Source organism: Scatophagus argus, chromosome 13, assembly GCF_020382885.2.
Source record: "Scatophagus argus isolate fScaArg1 chromosome 13, fScaArg1.pri, whole genome shotgun sequence".
NCBI classification, from domain to species: domain Eukaryota; kingdom Metazoa; phylum Chordata; class Actinopteri; family Scatophagidae; genus Scatophagus; species Scatophagus argus.
In genome coordinates this window covers 19,815,954-19,833,628 of record NC_058505.1, presented here as the reverse complement: position 1 = coordinate 19,833,628, position 17,675 = coordinate 19,815,954, and the positions used below count along the sequence as shown (strand labels likewise).

Here is a 17,675-nt window from a genome sequence, read left to right as displayed (position 1 = left end):
ACTAAAAGCTCTGATTGATTCAGTGCAGAATTTTTGGGGATTTGTGAACTGAAGTAGGCAAATATTTTGACTATATGTTCCTCTCAAGATGTTATCACTGTTACCAACTGGTAGTGAATTATCCTGAGCTTTGCAGAACATATGTTTATTCAACATGCTTTAACTGCTTTGTCTGCTCTCTTATAACGTCTCTGGCTTTGTGTTTGAGTAAACCACCTTGCAAGCTCCAGCTTTTCATCTCAAGACCTTGAAAGTCAAGGAGGAATCAAGGGCCAGAAACTGTGGCTGAGGATCTCTCTAGAATCTGGTTTCTTAAAAGGTTCCTGTGCCTCTGGAAAACTGTTGTCAGTGAGTTATTTATGTCCAACTTCAGTGTGAAGCAAACTCAATTCAGTATTTTTATGGGGAACCACCTCCGTGATTAAGCAGTTGATTAGGAGGAAATTAATCACATCGAATGAATCAGTCTTATATCTGAAAGTTGTAAATTCTGATTAAAATGACCTCCATCTCTGTTTTAAAGAAAAACACAAATACAATGACTTAAATAAAGATATTAATTGAACTACTAAGGGATATAGAACAATAAGGATTACCAAGCTTACAAATATTTATGTACAACTGAATGAATGAATGAATGAATGAATGGATGAATGAATGAATGAATGAATGATTGAATGGAAGGAAACTTGATAAAGCGATCAAAAACAATATATGAAATAACTAACACAAGAAGCATAATTTCTAGAATAAGTGCTGCATCAATTCTTAAACAGAACAAATTAAAGGTAGTTAATTCTTACTTTTTCTGATGGGATGAAGGCTAATGATGATGAGGGATGTTTTCTTGGCTAACCAGGGTGACGACCAGATGATGATTGCTGTAGATTCAGTGACTCGGTAATGCGGTGTTTCTCAGGAGTGTGTGTTTGCTCTCGGTCTGTTCATTGGTAGGCTGAGGAGTTTGGATGCTGGAGCTCAAAAAGTCAAAAAAGTTGATGACACAAAAATGGGAGATTACAGAATAATAGATTATTCATACGGGCAAAGGGCGTTCTTGGCTCATGGCTTTCTTCTTAGTTTAGGGTTCATTCCGGTGCTTTCTCCTTTCAGCAAAAGTGAAAAAGGACAACGTTCAAAAAGTTCATAAGGGCCCGTGACTGGCAAGGCCAGGAGGCACACACGAAGTTAACGGCACAGATGAGAAGTCAGAAGGCTAGAGGAGGAGCTGAACTGGCACATGTTGTGAGGGCTCATTTAATAGTCAACAAAACTCATGAAATATTCTGTAACTGGGGGTGAGAAGGTGAGGTGAGGGGGTGTGAAATACCTTGTCACACACACTTTATGGCTCTAGAGAAGAGTCGAGATTTTAGCTCTGTTCACGGTTGTCCTGACCTGTCATGATCCTTCATGTCTGGAGGTCAGAGGTCACGGAGTCTGCTTTGTCTCTGGGTGTTTCCTGCACACAGACTTGTTAAATTGAAAAGTGTTTTTCAAAGAATTTGATTTCTTCTTGTACCCCTGGGTTTGTTCCACCACACCGTTTATGACTTAATTGCATTTTCTACTTCAACAGGTCTGAATTCAGCGTCTTATCCGCTGTCAGGAGGCCTTTTCATTTGCTGCAGTTCTATAGCTGTGTAAATATCAGGAGCTGTTCAGTCATTTCAGTTTTTTGCCCTAACTCAAATATAACATCTAAATAACAATTAAAATTCAATTTTGAATACAAACCCTCTGTGGTAATCTCGTTTAGGTAGGGTTTTAATTTATTCCTCGATGCTGATTAATTACGTGGAATTGCTGCAACCATTTCCTGTGTTAAACATCAGTTAATTAGCTGGCAGCATTGGATGGGATAATGAATACAGCTGGGGGTCACAGCATGTTGTCAGGAGACAGGGAACTCAGACAGGGGGCCCCTGTGACACACACCTACCTCCTTTGTAGCCACCTGCAGTCAGTTTTGGACCTAATGAGACTGAGAATGTTCCTCTTCAGACTTTATTTTACATAGCTGAAAAAAGGATCATGCTGAAGCGGCCACTCAGCAGGACAATGCTGGGTGGATAAATGACCCAGTCATCCAGTGTATCAGAGACTACAGAGTGGTCAGACAGAGTTGTTTTGTCTGTAGAGGTAGGTGAAGGACATGTAGAGTCATACTGATTTACAGCCTGAGTTTTATTAAGAGAACCCTGATTTCTCTGCACATATAACATATGTATGTATTTTTTAAAATTCTTTCTGGTTCTATCAGGTTTTTTCATAATTAACTGCAGTGTCTAAAATTGCAAATATGATCACTGTGTGTATCATTCAAAATAGGCATAACATGAACTTAACACAGAACAATCTTTTAGTATCTTCACAAACGTAAACTCTGTGTCGTGGTTAGCACTGTCATCTCACAGCAAGAGGGTTGTGGGTTTGAGTCTGGGTCTGGGCCCTTCTGTGTGGAGTTTGCGTGTTCCCCCCTGTACCTGCGTGGGTTTTCTCCTCCCACAGTCCCAAAAACATGCACATTGGGTTAACTGGCTGCTCTACATTGCCCCGAGGTGTGAGTGTGTGATTGTCTGTCTTTGTGTGTCTGCCCTGCGATTGACTGACGACCAGTCCAGGATGTACCCCGCCTCTCGCCCGTAGTCAGCTGGGATAGGCTCTGCAGGATTACGTGACCTTGCATGGATAAAGCAGGTAGAGAAAATGGATGAATGGACTTCAGTGGGCACATTGTGTCTTTGCAACATGTGCATAAAGCTACATGGACTCTTGGATAACATTTTAGTACATCCAAGCCAGTGAAAAGGCAAAAGATATGATAAGATACATACCCTGCAGTGGAAAAATTCCCATTGTCACAGCAGAAAAAGGATAGCAAAGGTAAAGAAAAGTCAAATAAAAATATACAAAGTAAAGAAGGAAATATCTACACTAAATGTTATTTTGAAGGAAACTATACAAAACACACAATATTATAACAGTGTTTCACTAAAAGTATCTGTATTGCACATAGGAGGTGGGGTATTATTGCACAGTGATTTATTGGTCAGTTTGTTGTGGAGTGCAATGGGGTCTGCAGACAGCAGTGCTGGTTGTACAGTCTCACAACAGCAGGAAGGACCTGCAACAACGCTCCTTCACACACTTGGGGTGAAGCAGCCTGCCACTGAAGGAGCTGCCAGAGTTGAGAGGTTATCAGAGTTGAGATTATTAAAAAATTACAAGGAAAACTTCAATTAAATTTTTAGTTCAACAGTATAACTCTGTGTAACTCAATATAGTATTTTTTAACTTCTGTTCATTCACTTTTAAGTTAGTTTACTCTGCGTGTCAAATTTTGTTCCTCTACTACTACCATTAGCGATAACAATGAGCCATGGAAAAATGTTCATGTGATGACTGTGATTCAAGTGCCTGACACAGTGAAAATGCCTGAAGTGTCTGAAGTGCATCTACCTACCATCCTCATGGTTTGCATGCATCCTTTATTCAGAGAGATGAGTATATAACTGCCCTGATCGACACTTAATAACAACAGTCAAAGAGACTTAAAGACTCCGTCATGTTGATGACAGGTGTTACATTAGTCTTCCGCACCCCCAACCCCCCAATGTTAATTCTCTGTGTGGCTGTTGCTGGAACCTAAACATGCTTGGACTGTGTGTGTTTATTCATGAACACGGCTCTCCATTGAAAATGAACTCATGATCTTAATAAGACTACTCTCAGTGGGTTTGGGTTCATGAAATGCTTCAGTGGTTCTGGCTCAGGTGGAATTGGCTGACATCAGTACAGCTTTGAGTGCCCTGTCAACAATCATTTCTTTTCGTTTAATCATACCAGTGAACATTCTACATTTTCAGATTTTAATTAGGCACGGAAAAGGTGTAAATGAAAGCAAACTGCAGTGTCAGCTGTCTATTTAACACATGCATCGGGGCTGGGTTTATTTGTGGAAAGATGGAGACCTGTGTGGGCAGTGTTTAAATCCACAAGAACAGGGCTTTTGAGGCAGGCAGAGTGGCATTGATTCATAGTTCAACCCAGAGTCCCTCTCTCCCCAAGTCCCTCATAATTAAAGTCTAAGCATATGGCCCTGTGACCATGCAAGCACAGAGGTATCTGCTGAACTTTTTTGGCATCTAATTTTGAATCACTGGCAATAAAAAAGTCCCTTCAGCCCTCCTTCAACGCAGCGGAAATGAAAAGCGTGTCACCTTGAGTTGTCATAAGACACTTCTCCCAGCCTAATTAACACATGTTTGGGATTATTGGTAATGTGTGAGTTGAGTTTTTTTTTAGATATTAACTATATTAGTCAGAAGAACATGGCTCCATGTTCTCCTAATTGATGTGTGCGAAATGGCACCATGGAAACATTCTGATAATGTTATCTTGCTAATGTTCATCTAGTGTTAAGTTTATCATGTTCACCTTCCTTTAATGTAAAGCACTGAACACAAAGTGGAGCTGAGGCTGAGAGGAATGCATTAGATTTGCTGATCCCTCTTTGGTTAAAATGCATATCTGAATCCAGATTATTACACTGCAGCTAATAGCTAGTAGCAAGTCTTTTTACTCCATACCGACAGTGTCAACGTGGATTTGAGAGCCATGAATTCCTACACCAAATGTTGTGCCAATCCATCAAGTAGATGCTGAGATTTATTATTGGATAAGTGAAAAAATCTGACCTGCTGGTGAGGATGTGTCTGATGATATCAAAAACAAAAAACTGATGGTCCCACTTCCTGGGGACCATCAGTTTCAATGCAAAATTTTATGGCTGTCTAGCCATTATCCGTCACAATCTTTTAGTCTCCACCCAAGTGCCATCACTGAATCCACATTGCCTGCATGGCTAAAAATCCTCAGGATCCTCAGGCTATATCTGAATATCACAAGTATTATTTTGCAGAGTTTCATCACCATATAAATGCTATTTGAGAGGACTCATGATGGCATAAAAAATGGCCAGAGAATGGAAACCAGGAGGAGGCACAGGGACCACACTGCCTCGTGGAATAAGAGGATTTACAGGACATAGCTTAACCCCCCCCCCCTCTTTTTTTTCTTTTTTTTTTTTTTTACACTTGCAGTAGTTCACAGTAACACTAATGTTAGCTTTGGACATGGTTTAAATGTTACTTTAGAGGCCACCAAGGATATTTTCTGGTTGAGCATGGTCCATAGGAGCAGCAATACTGGGATTAGTGTAAGCATTTTGTGGAGAGTACCTGCCAGAAAGGAGATGAGCACCAGTGGTGAAGGCCTGTATTATGATAATTCTTCACAGGGGTCTTTCTTTTCCTTGAATTATGGAAAGATTCTGGGCTAGCCTTTAACCTAACCATGGCTGCTCTTCTTTTCTGAGGGTCAACATTTTGTTCCAGCATTATTTTTTTTTTCTCTAGTAGAAATGGAAAAAAATCAGGGCTGTGCTGTATTACATTTAGTTTCCCCTTAGATTAAAGAATGGGCCTGCTGGATGACTCTTACACTCCCCTTTCGCTTTCTTTACGTTTTCCTCACTCACTCACTCACTCTTCTCCCACTCTTCCCCACTAAATCATTCATTCCCAGACTTATCCGAGAGTGAAATGGAGCACAGACCAGGATAGTTAATGGGGTTCTATGAGCCATAAGATTACTTTCCTACCTGAGCTCATTCCTATGAATCTTCCTTAGAGAAGCGACTAAAATAACAAAGCACTTCTACCCGTAAGGCAAAGTTACAGGAGGAATGCTGGGTGTTTAGACAGGCTGCGGTTTCCGTCAGCTCTGTGCTCTGTGTGGAGCACAAGCAAGCCCTACCCTTGTCTGATATTTTGTGCCATGCTTCCTGTGGGAGAGAGTCACAAATGTTAACAAGAGAACTCAATTTACATTCCCCAAGCAGCTTAATTGGAGCTGGAACAAAGTCAGTGGGAGTTTTTTTCTTCTTTTTCTCAATGGAAATTACAAGCTGTCTTGAGTTCTCTTTCTCTCTCTCTCTCTCTCGGTTCATATCCAGCAACTCTGCTATTTAAATTGTGCTTTTTGGGATCGTGTTTTGTCACCTGTGCTACTCATAATTCAAACGTGGTTGTCTGTTTTGTCAAAAATTCATCAGTCTTGTGATTGTTTCTCCAGTCATTTTGGCTGGGACCACACAGCCCAGTGATATGTAAACTGGCACCTGAACTCCTTACTATTATCACACTCACTGCCATATATTAATAATGTTATGGCAACAACCTGGCCTTTCATACCCTGTCATGATACTGTCACCTGTTACCAATGAATAATCTGTTTACCTGGAATGCTCCAAACATGTGTTTTTATTATTATCACTATTATTATTTTGATTTGATTGATTTTATTTGACAGACTCATGTCCATAACCATACAGAACAGGACAAGTAATAAGAAAGGAAAAAACAAATATATACAAACACAAATAAAAGGAATTAAATCACCTACAGACATTTCAACCAATGCACCCTCGAGCTGGATGTGTAACGGCAATGACTCACAATAGGATTTGAGAGTGCAGCCATGATACTGTTGGTGGATTCATCCAGACGTCGCATAAACTTAAACATCAAATTTCTTGAAAGTGTTTAAAAAAAGTGCTTTAAGTGTGCTCACACAAACATCTGACTAGCACTAACTCCTCTGGGGATCTTAAGTAGAATCATCATTGCATCATTGTAGGCAACTTGTAACTTCTGCATGCTGGATTCTTTATAAAATGACCACAGATGGGCAGTGTAGAGTGATGTACAGTAAGCTTTGAACAGAGCCACTTTAACTTGAGTAGAACAACAGCTAAACTTACATGCAATGCATGTTTGCCTGTAACACTGTCTGTATATATCATCATCATCATCACTCATATTGTCTGTATTTAGTCTTTTTACAGACCTCAAGACTATTATTAGACAGTTTGAACACAAGGAAATTGAGCCATTTGTCCTGTTTGGATCTACATATTAAAACAGCACTTTTGCTGGAATTATATTGTATATCATATTCCACATCATCGTCAGTACATACATTATGAAGCTGCTGCAGCCCAGCACTACTCGGACTAAAGGTAACAAGGTGGTCTGCATATATAAGGTGATTCACCAGCATACCACCAATCATACACCCAGTGTTGCAAGCTCTCAGCTGCCTAGACATCCATCAACATATAGATTAAATAAGACAGAGGACAAAATTCCTCCCTGCCTGACACCATTGGACACTCTGAAGGGGACAGATATAGTACACCCCCCCCCCCCCCCCCCATCTGATGTGCATCTTCTGGTTGACGTACCAATAGGCAAGTACCCTCACGATATACTCAGGCACTCACAACCCTTGCTTTAATTTTATAAAAAGCTGCTTATGATTCACTCGATCAAGTGCTTTGGAGGCATCAATAAAGCACATGAGAGCAGTTGAATTTTTAGCCTTGTGCAAATTCACTATTTCCTTAAGAGCATAAATACACATGTCTGTGCCATGCTTTGGCTTAAAGCCAAACTGATTATCAAGGGAAGAGATATACCCACCCACTCTATCAAGGAGGATTCTTTCCATTACCTTAGATAAGATGCTGGCCAGTGCTATGGGTCTATAATTATCCAGGCAACCAACATTTCCAGCTTTGTCCTTAATAACTGGGACAAGCAAAATAGATGGATGAATCTGGTAGTATGCCATGGATCATAAAACCAGTGAAGTTGATTGCTAGGAGAGGAGCAAGCCTAAGACTGACGTGTTTCAAATGCTCTGCAGTAGTTAAGTCCATGCCACATGCTTTGTTGTTAGGTGGTTTCTGCATGCACTTCATGTGTCAGTACACTTATTGATTCATCGCTGGTAGCAGAGTCCTCCACGTATGGATCATTTTTTAGACAGTTAAAGAGGGAACTATAGTGCCGCCTCCATAATTCAACAACATTATCTCCTCCAGATACTTCTTCAACAGCACAAGGGAGGGAAGGTTTACAATTACTGAGGGATCTCACCTGTTTCCAAAAGTCAGTGATATTGTTCAACATATTTTTACTGGCCATAGCCAACAACATTATTGTTTATATATTTATTTATTTACATGCCACAGCTTTCTCAGCCTTCCGTTGCTCCTGTCCCAACTTGCTTGAAAAGTGTGCACGTATTTGCAAGAACCAATGAAGATGAAGAAGTGAAACATTAAATGTTTTGTCTTTGTACTGTTTTCAGTTGAGTATATGTCAAAAAGGTTTAGCAAATTATTCCTTTCTAGTTTGACAGCATGCTCACTTTTGTGGATTTTGGCTGTTGTAGGTGATGATTCAGTGTTTTGCTCTTCTCTACTGGTTAAATAGAAATACAGTTGCTCTTCAGTGATTTCAGTTTTATTCCGTGAGCTTTTTTGTTTCAGTTCACCTCTGGTTTACTTGTGCTTCTGCTTTTGCATGATGCAAGGTGTCCATTAATACCAAACATATATGTTAAATGCATCCATTGTCAGAAATTTAGCAACATGTACAGTACGTGTGCAGCTTGTGCAAGTCTTCACCATGGCACATGACACATGATCCTCAGAGGGGAACATAACATATGGGAAAAGACCCACATCGGGACTGAATATGCATTTATTTTGATTAAGCACTTAAGATGAACGTCTTGGAGTTTCACAAGATTTGTGGAGAAGACTTGCGCCTTGGGACCTCGAATGTAATTGTACGACAAAGTCATTGTGTCTGACAAGGTGCTGGAAAATTAGAAAATGCAGGTGCATGAAGACGATGACAGAAAAAAAAAAATCTTACCTTCATGCAGCTTAACTTGGGTGTTTTATCTTTCTATTTGGACAAAAGCAGACAAGCTAACAAAGATGGATCACGGAGTTAAAAAACTTGGGAATAGAACTGTGGTTCTCATTGGGAGAATCATAGAAGGACTGGAGAGTTTGCATCCCAATGGACTACTTCACACAGTCTCTCACAAAGCCGGAATATTGATTCCATTTTACTTTGATTTATGTCACTGCTATGAACCTCAGTCCCAACGCTGTCCCACCTGTTTAAAAAAGTAACATTTAGACACAGCTCACTGAAGAAAATAAAACTTCTTCTGCCATTCATTTCCAGGCCTTATGTATAACATGTAGTGCCCTTCATGAGTTTTACATTTAATGTCGCCTTTAGTCACACAGGGAGCTTTTGTTAGATTCCCCTATCATGCATTTAAATTGCATTAGTATAGCTGTAACCTGTGTAACACAAGTCTTTATGGAATTCTACAGCTGAAGAAAGGTTTTGCGAAACTACCTCCCCACCCCACCCCGACATGGGAAAGCCAGCATCTGTCATTCTGAGTCTTGTTTAGACTTGCCAAATTACGGAATTAATTTTGAGTTACAGATGAAAGAATCAGAGCGCTCACCTGAATCAAGACAGATATTAATGAGCAAATTAATCAAGAGTCGGACTCAAAATTTAAACTGGGTGAAAGTAGCACCACACTATGAAAATAACTTATAAGGTTTGACCCACCTGCTAAATACTCAGGATTGCATTAAACCTACTGCCTCGCTCCCAGATTAACTGAAAGCTATTGTTGATGCGCACACAAACACTAAATGAGGACAAAAATCAGTGTCTGTAATGATCTCTGACGAGTCATACAGAACTCTCATTGCAGTTCTGATCATTTGACACATCCATTATTCCATCTGTATTTAGAGCTGTCCAGCTGTGAATATGAACTGTAAAGCGTCTCAGCCAAAAAACAAAGAAAAAAAACAAACAAAATTAACACAAGGGATTGTTTACTACATGACCTTTGTATTGTATTGCATCGATTCACATCAGACTGGTGTTTCTGTGTTGCTGGTCACTTTGTATTTTCGTGTTGCAGTTTATCAAAGCACTTCATACACTGTTGTAGTTCAAAGAGTTACTCAACAGTGAATATCCATGTTTATTACACTAATAATTGAGAGGTTTCATAACAGAACAGTCATTTTTCTTTTTGCAGGGGAGAAACTCTCTTGCAGTCCTGTCCTCTAGAAACCAAAAAAGGCAGTTTTAGTGGTTGTAATTTTAATTCCCCGTTGCACCATTCACAAACGTCCACCTCCTGACATATAAATCAAAGAATCAACTACCATAACAGTGGAGAGTATGGAGTTCTAATTAGCTAAGACATTGAGCTGTTGAGAGCATGCGACCGAGAAGTGTACTTCTAAGCTAATACATGTTGTTTACAGTGTTAATCTGTGTTACAGTCAGAACTCAACTAAAAGTGTAAAGTTACATTTTAAAGTCAAACATTCCATTACCTTATTGTATGTATAACTGAACTCTGCAATGGTGCAACTGCAGCCATGACTAATTCTATCTGGAATGTTGTGGAGTAAAAAATATTAGGCCTCAAAGTCAAAATGCTACAAGAAGAGTTTAAGTAGTGTAACTCATTCTATGTACTACACATAGTGTATTATAAAGCTTCATTATTGCGCTCTTAAACGCACAATGCTTGCTGGTGTATTATATCAACAGTCAAGGACTACAGATGTGATGTATAATGAATTTTAAGTTCAAGTGTCTTAGATCATAATCACTTAGGAAGCAGCATAGAGCTGAACGGAGAACACAGCAAAGGCCATGGCATTGTTACATGACATCCATATTTGCTCCACCAGTCGCTTTTAAACAATAAATGTTTATTTTGCTATGAAAGATGGTTTAATCCTTCTGTGTTCACTAAGGAAATCAGCCCAGACCAAGCTGCTTCTCAGAAAGGCTCTGGCACTCATGGAGGGAGACTGTGAACTTGGGATGTTTGCAAACTGAAGTTCAGTCAAATTAATCATTCTGTCAGACAATGAGAGCAGAGCACCCCAGGGCTAAAAGGGAGACAAGGCCTTTCAGCAAGAAGAAGAATACGCTGCGCTACTGTATATGTTTTGGGCTTGTTATTCATTTTCACTAAGGGAGGCGGGGGCTGGGGAAGGGGAGGTTATGTAGTGCTGTGTTCTCGCTCTCTCGGTGCCGGGGAATATATCTATCGTTCCGGGGAGCCATTTCCCATAAGAGGGGATAAATGGATGTAGCTGAAGGTGAGGACAATGCAGGAACATCACATTCAGAGGCTTATTCATCAAGTTCATAGGAGGCGCCGTGCCTCTGCCAAATGTTGCATTTTCACAGCACCCTTGTAAAGGAACTGTTAGTGGCCTTGCACGCATCCCAACACACATCATACGTCATATCTAATTTGTATCTCCATGTTTAGGCTCAAAATAGATTATACTGGGTTGCATTTATACCCCAAATGTTATTTCGTATGTCACTGTTCCAACTTCAATGAATGTGAGCCGAGACCTACTCCATCTAAATCATGTTTTTAGTGTTCGGCATCATATTTAGCTCTTTCCAAGGTTCCAAGGTTAAGAATAAATGGTCACCTTGGCACTGCAGATTCTAGTAAGATCCTGAACTTTGTCAGTAGATTTTCTTTTTCTTCTATATGAACTTTTACTTGAACAGCAATATTACAGATTTGTTTTTCCAAATAAATAACGCTTGTCAGTTCATAAAATAAATAATTGTTTCACATTGATTTTATTTTATACCTAAAACATTTTCTAAATATCCCTTTTCGTTACAGTTTGATCTTGTCGGACCTTTACGGAAATAAAAAAAAAAAGGAAGTTGATTGTCAGAAGTGTTGCTGACTCTACGTCTTCTGTTGTGCACTATTCACACACACCTCCACCCTTCACTTGTGGTGATGATAGAGACGCCTTTTCTTCTGTCTTCATTTACCTCTCCGCACTTCCTACACATCCACTTTTACTGCCTTTCCCTTTCTATTGGCTTTCTTTCACGTCTCATTTGTTTTCCACATACACGCCCAGCCAATTCTCTCATCTTAACTCACACGGTTCTCGTCTTTTCCCTCCCTCTGTCCGTTTACCATCCCCCTCTTCTGTGCCTGTGGATGCAGGAAACATGTCCAAGTCGTGAGCGTTATCCAGATACGTTCCGGATGTGCTTGTGAACACGGGGTGGGGGGGTGCAGTCATAGTGATGTATGGCTGTAATCCCACCGCTGCAGTGTGACACGGCTGTCAGTTGCCATGGGAGATGAGATGATTTATATTCACCAGCTTTGGTTATGGCCCGCTATAAGTGATGTTAATGTTAAAGGCTTGGTTCTGCATTCTTATTCCATAATGTGAAGGTCCAATCACTAATTGAAACAAACTAATTGACTGACACTTTTACTGGCTTTGTTTTCATTATTTTCTGTTAGAAACTCTAATGAGCAAATAATTCCATGTTTACAACCATAACCAAAGGAGAAGGCGATAGTTTATTCTGTCCAAGTCATGTTCACTGAGAATCTGGGCTCTATCACTTCATGCTGTATTCATCTTCTATAATTAATGAGGTAAAAAGAGGCTCATTCTTTCCTTATCACTAACCTCAGAACAGCCAGGTCTCCCCTTCTGGCGCATGATGAATGTTACCTCTTCCTCATGTGATCCAGTGCGGTTTCATTTGCATGTCTATATGTTGTGCTTTATCTGTCACGGACTATTTGTTGCCGTGGATAAGACACCAGGTCATTGGTCAGCCAGGCAAGATGCACGCGGAACGTCAGACCAAGCAGCGCATCAGAATGATAAACCTTCATACATGAGTGACTTCTGCAGCAGAAGCATTATTGATTTGAGCAGGAGATAGGATTGGTAAATGAAACAAAATCAATATAGATAATATACTGGGCTTTAAAGAAACACCATGTGAAAGCATGGAAAAATACTGATGGCAGTATTATCTTTAGCTTGTTTTGAGTGTTTTCAGTCGTGTTTAAATCTTATAGAAGACTGACATCTGCAGTGATTCAGTGGAATAAATGTGTATCTTTTACATAATAACCAGTATACAGATTTTACACACCTCATTAAGAATCTCACTGGAAAGTCTTGCAAGTCTTATAGACTATGATACATTGCTGTAGATTAAAATAGCCACCAGCATATACCAATCAGCTGCAGCATTTAAAGCACCTACTTGATATTTTGTAGGTCCCCCTTGTGTTGCCAGAACAGCTCTGACCTATCAGTGGAGGGACACAGGACCTCTGGGGGTATTTTGTGGTCACCGACATCGGAATGTTGGATCCTTTGGGTCCTGTGCACTGATGGTGGGGCCTTGCGGGGGGGGCCTGCTGTTATGCACGCCACTCCACCTTACAATCACCACCCATGCTTTGCAGATTCACCAGCCTCATCGTTTTATCAGTCTTATCAGTCTCAGCAGAGTCATCGACCACCAAAACCACCAGCGGCATCTGGACTCTACGGTGGGATTCGTCTCGCTGCTTATCAGGGCGGATGTTCACAAAATCTCCCTGCAGAGTCTAAGCACCAAGGACTTTCTGACAAGACTAAATTATCATGTCATCTGCTGTAAAAAAAACAATTATCTTTACTTCATTCACTTGTTTCTGCACAGCACCGCTTGTGTGACTGTAGACTCATAGTCTTGTTCATAAGCTACTTGATCCTAATACTGGAGGTTTACTGGAGGTCAGTGCTGGCTAAAAATGAGTCTGCTTCCTGACTGTATTGGAATTTGCTAATATAAAGAGCACTAGATAAGAGCTTTGCTAAGAGATAGGTTGAATGATGGAGTGTAGCAAACCCAGGAATTTCATCAATCTAGATTCAGATCTAAAAATGTCCACTCTCACAGTTTTAAGAAGCATCTGCTTTTATTATTGTATTTTGAATATATTTGAGATTTGGACTAATGTTCCAACAAAATGAGTAATTTGGGCTCCAAGAAATTGGAGCCCATACAAACGCATCATACAGTGCAAATAAATAACCTAGGATGATGCGGTCTTACTGATTTTCTGGCTTTGCAGTTTTTTTTCTCTTAACAGAAATTCTTGTTGCTGTCAGAATAAATCCATATTACGACAACAATTGAATTGTCAGACAGTAGCAATTGTGAGTTATGCATCTATCGTTGTCTTCTCATTGTCGATGTGGGACGGTTTTCTGGTATTAAAAATTAATGGTCTGAATGACAGACTATTGTCCTTCTAAATTAAGAGTCATTTTGCTATCGTACACAGTCTCACAGCTCTCTCCTTTTCTGATCACTTCATGATCTCTGTGACTGCACAGATGCTGTGTGAATTAATCTGGAAAATCATTACAATTTTGATGAGGCACAAAAGAAAATGAAAGCATGTCTTTTTGTTGTTTTTATTAGACATGATGGACAGCATCAAGGTGTCTCATGCGTTGTTCTCCTCAGTTTTTCAACAAGATCATTTTCAGTGTCATGCAGGAAGTTTGTGCTATAAAGACAGAAAGAAAATTGGTTTTAGGCTCGACACAAAGGGGGAAAAGTTTGAAGTTTCTCGAGTATGCCATCGATGTGAAAATATATGAATTATATTATGTGGTTTAAAAAAATGGGCTGTATATTTAAGTGAGTGGCCTTCGCAATCCTCAGACGCTGAAGACTTGCTCGTGCTTTTAACTATATCACTATTGTGGAATAGATTTTACATTAATGTTGCCATTTCCCATGTTTTTTTTTTTTGTTGCGAAGGGTGAGCTGTAAATTGCCCTCCACTTTGATCTAACGCCACAGACTTTTCTTGCTTCTTTGTCCTGTCATCTAATCTAATATTTATATTTATCTAATATTCTCCCTGATTCCTCAGGTGAAGTAAACAAGAATGAGATGTAGGGCCACCCTTTGATCTAGCACTGAAGACTGCAATTTCCTCTGCTATAGGAGTAAATATCACTTTAATATTACAGTTTTTCCATTTTGCTGTTACAGGTGTGGTGCTGAACTACCCTGAGCCACGCTTTTATCTACGACATCCATATTAATAAATGTGTTTTTGTGTTTGGTGTTGCAGGCATGGTGAACTACAGCGAGGTGTCTGGCTACCCCCTCGTTCAGCACTGGAGTCTTCGCTCTGTGTTGTACCACGTCAAACTCAATCAGTGGGTCCTCTCTCAAGGTAAAACACTCTGTGCTTCTGGCAATTAATTATATATAACATTTGTTATTACTGATTGTTTATTTATGCTGGAGGAGACTGTGCTCAGGGTCTCTGGGGCACAAACTCTCCGCGGGATAAAAACAACACAGTCAGCTTTCAATTATTTATCACATTGTAATTAATAAGACATATCAAGGTTAGCGGCTCGCCATAACAACTTGGGTGCTTTCTTTACTTTTCATTTGATTAACAGGCAGACTGTCTTCTTTTGACTAGCCGTACCAGTATGTTGTGCTGAAAGATCTGTGCTCATCTTTCAATGCCAAACTTATTTTGTCTCTTTTGAGATGCTGTACAGGCTCTACATCTCAACAAAACAATCTGTGGAGAAAATAGGCCTGCAGAAAAACACACATTTCTAAATCTGTTCTTATCAGCAGAAGGAGCACTTTTATGGTAATAAAGTTCTTGAACCTATAAAGACCATCACCACAGGGTACAATGCTGGCAGTGTTGGGCCGTGTGAAAAGGTTCAAACTGGGTCTATTATATCAAATTAAACCCTTGTTGAAACAGTCAAGTATGGACTGATTGTGTTGGTGCTGTTGGAGAACCCTGAAAGCCAATAAATGTGTGAGGGTCGAGTTCACTTTAATCACAAATTATCAAAATGTCACTTTAAAAGGGCACAAACTCAAAAAGATTCTTAAGAAGCATGACCAGACAAGGATCTGTAAGACACAGGACCCACTGCCTGCTATAAGAAGAAGAAGAATCAGCTTTATTGACAGTATATATATTTTTACATACACACACTGAATTCGTCTTCTGCATTTGACCCATCCTTAGTTGAACACACACATGCAACACCCGGCAAATTACATGCAGTGAAACACACACAGGAGCAGTGGGCAGCATCAAGCACCCGGGGAGCATATTGGGGGGTTAAGTGCCTTGCTCAAGGGCACATCAGCCGACTAATGGAGGAGGGGAGCATTTTTCGCATTAATCACTCCACCACAATTTTTCCTGCCCATCCGGTGGGGGAATCGAACCGGTGACCCTCCGATCACAAGCCGCTTCTCCAACCTCTAGGCCACGGCTGCCCTCAACCCCGCTGTTGCATCATGACTCGAAATAGCGTTCATTATCCAATAGGTACGCATATTTCTGGGGTGTTCATACATACATAATACACATGTATCCAAACAAACATGAACTAGTCCAACCTGAAGGTTAAAGTCAGGGCTTGAATTCAGGGCCTCAGAGTACCTGTTGGCACCTGGCATTAACATTCAGCCTGGGTGTTCTAAGTACAGACGTGAATACATGTCTGTCCGTTTCAACTGATTTCACCACTGAACTAAACTACTGTTACTGCAGTAAACTCTGTGGGGAAAAAAATAAACTGGGCAAATATGAGAGTTGTTGAGTGAGAGGAAAAAATCGTCCATTATTTCAAAAAGATTTCTGTTTGGGCTAATTATTTCAGCCTGCTTATTCACAACCGCAAACCCAGGACCAGCCAGTATATTTGGCCTGCATTTTCAAGAACTTTTAAATGCCCAATTTTTCATTTCTTGCTAGAATTCGACTTTCCCTATTGATTCCTCATTCCCAACAGCTAGTATAGAATAAATGTCTCAGCACTGAGTTAAAGCTGATTGCATGACTGGCTGTCGTCTGCTGCTATTTTTCTCTTTAAATTCGGTATTTGCTCCTCACATGGCTCTGACAGCTCCTATGATTGACCCTATGATTGACACTACCGAGGTCCCACTTTCTCATTTTCATATGTGTTTTTACTTGTTATACTGTTTTTGTGGACCAGTTTATATGGTATAGGTGCATGTTTTTTTACAGGTAAAAAGTGGATGTCTCATGCAAATATGATGATGGATATCGAGACAGATGTAGATGGAAAGATTGGTTGATAGATAGAAAAGAGGTCATGCAGAAATATGTATTTCACTTCGTCTTCACTTCATCTTTCTTGTCTTTTTCTCTGTCTCTCTGATAGCCTGTCACATATCACAAAGCTTTGTATCCAAAGCAAGACCAAGACTATGTGACAGTGCCTGCCTGGAAACTTCACAGAATAAGATAACTGTGGATAGGTATTTAGTCAAGCGATACTTCTTCTGAAGGCTGCTCCTGCCTGCTGACACGTCGGGGATTATACTGAATATTTCCTGACGGGTTTCTCAGTACTAAATGTATTATTCTAAAGAAATATTTCAGTTTTTTTTATATTTTATTTTATTGTATTTGTTTATTTATTTTTATTTGCCTCACTTCACAACTTGATTTCTGCTGTTGCCATTGTATCATGGTAAAGTAAGTTGTCTTGAAATATCACTTTCAATCATTCTGCCTGGTTGGAAGAACAGTGTCATTTCATAATTTGGAATTCTGTTATGTTTTAAGTGCATGCATTATTCATATATCCATCATAAATAGTTTCCATTCTGTTAAGTGCATTTACTCCATTGTAAATACAGCCATGTCACCTCTAATGCGTGTTCAATGGCACTGGCACGCGTGCTGTTGAGGGTACAGTTTCTATTTCCCGTTCACTCAGAAGTGACCCAGCAGCCTTCTTCCTTTTCACTCTCATTTCCCACTTTGGCTCATCATATTTCAACAGCCACCGGAGGGGTGAG

The 17,675-nt window shown here is 40.0% G+C and overlaps 1 protein-coding gene across 6 annotated transcripts in view; it reads left to right on the top strand.

Annotated features, from left to right (window-relative positions):
- The window catches only part of astn1 (astrotactin 1), a 356,774-nt gene that overhangs the window by 194,720 nt on the left and 144,379 nt on the right, over window positions 1-17,675 (top strand). For all 6 annotated transcript variants that reach the window (XM_046409632.1, XM_046409630.1, XM_046409633.1 and 3 more), the window contains one exon: window positions 14,926-15,030. In XM_046409632.1, coding sequence (XP_046265588.1) covers window positions 14,926-15,030 — 105 coding nt within the window. The remainder of the gene's footprint in view (window positions 1-14,925; window positions 15,031-17,675) is intronic.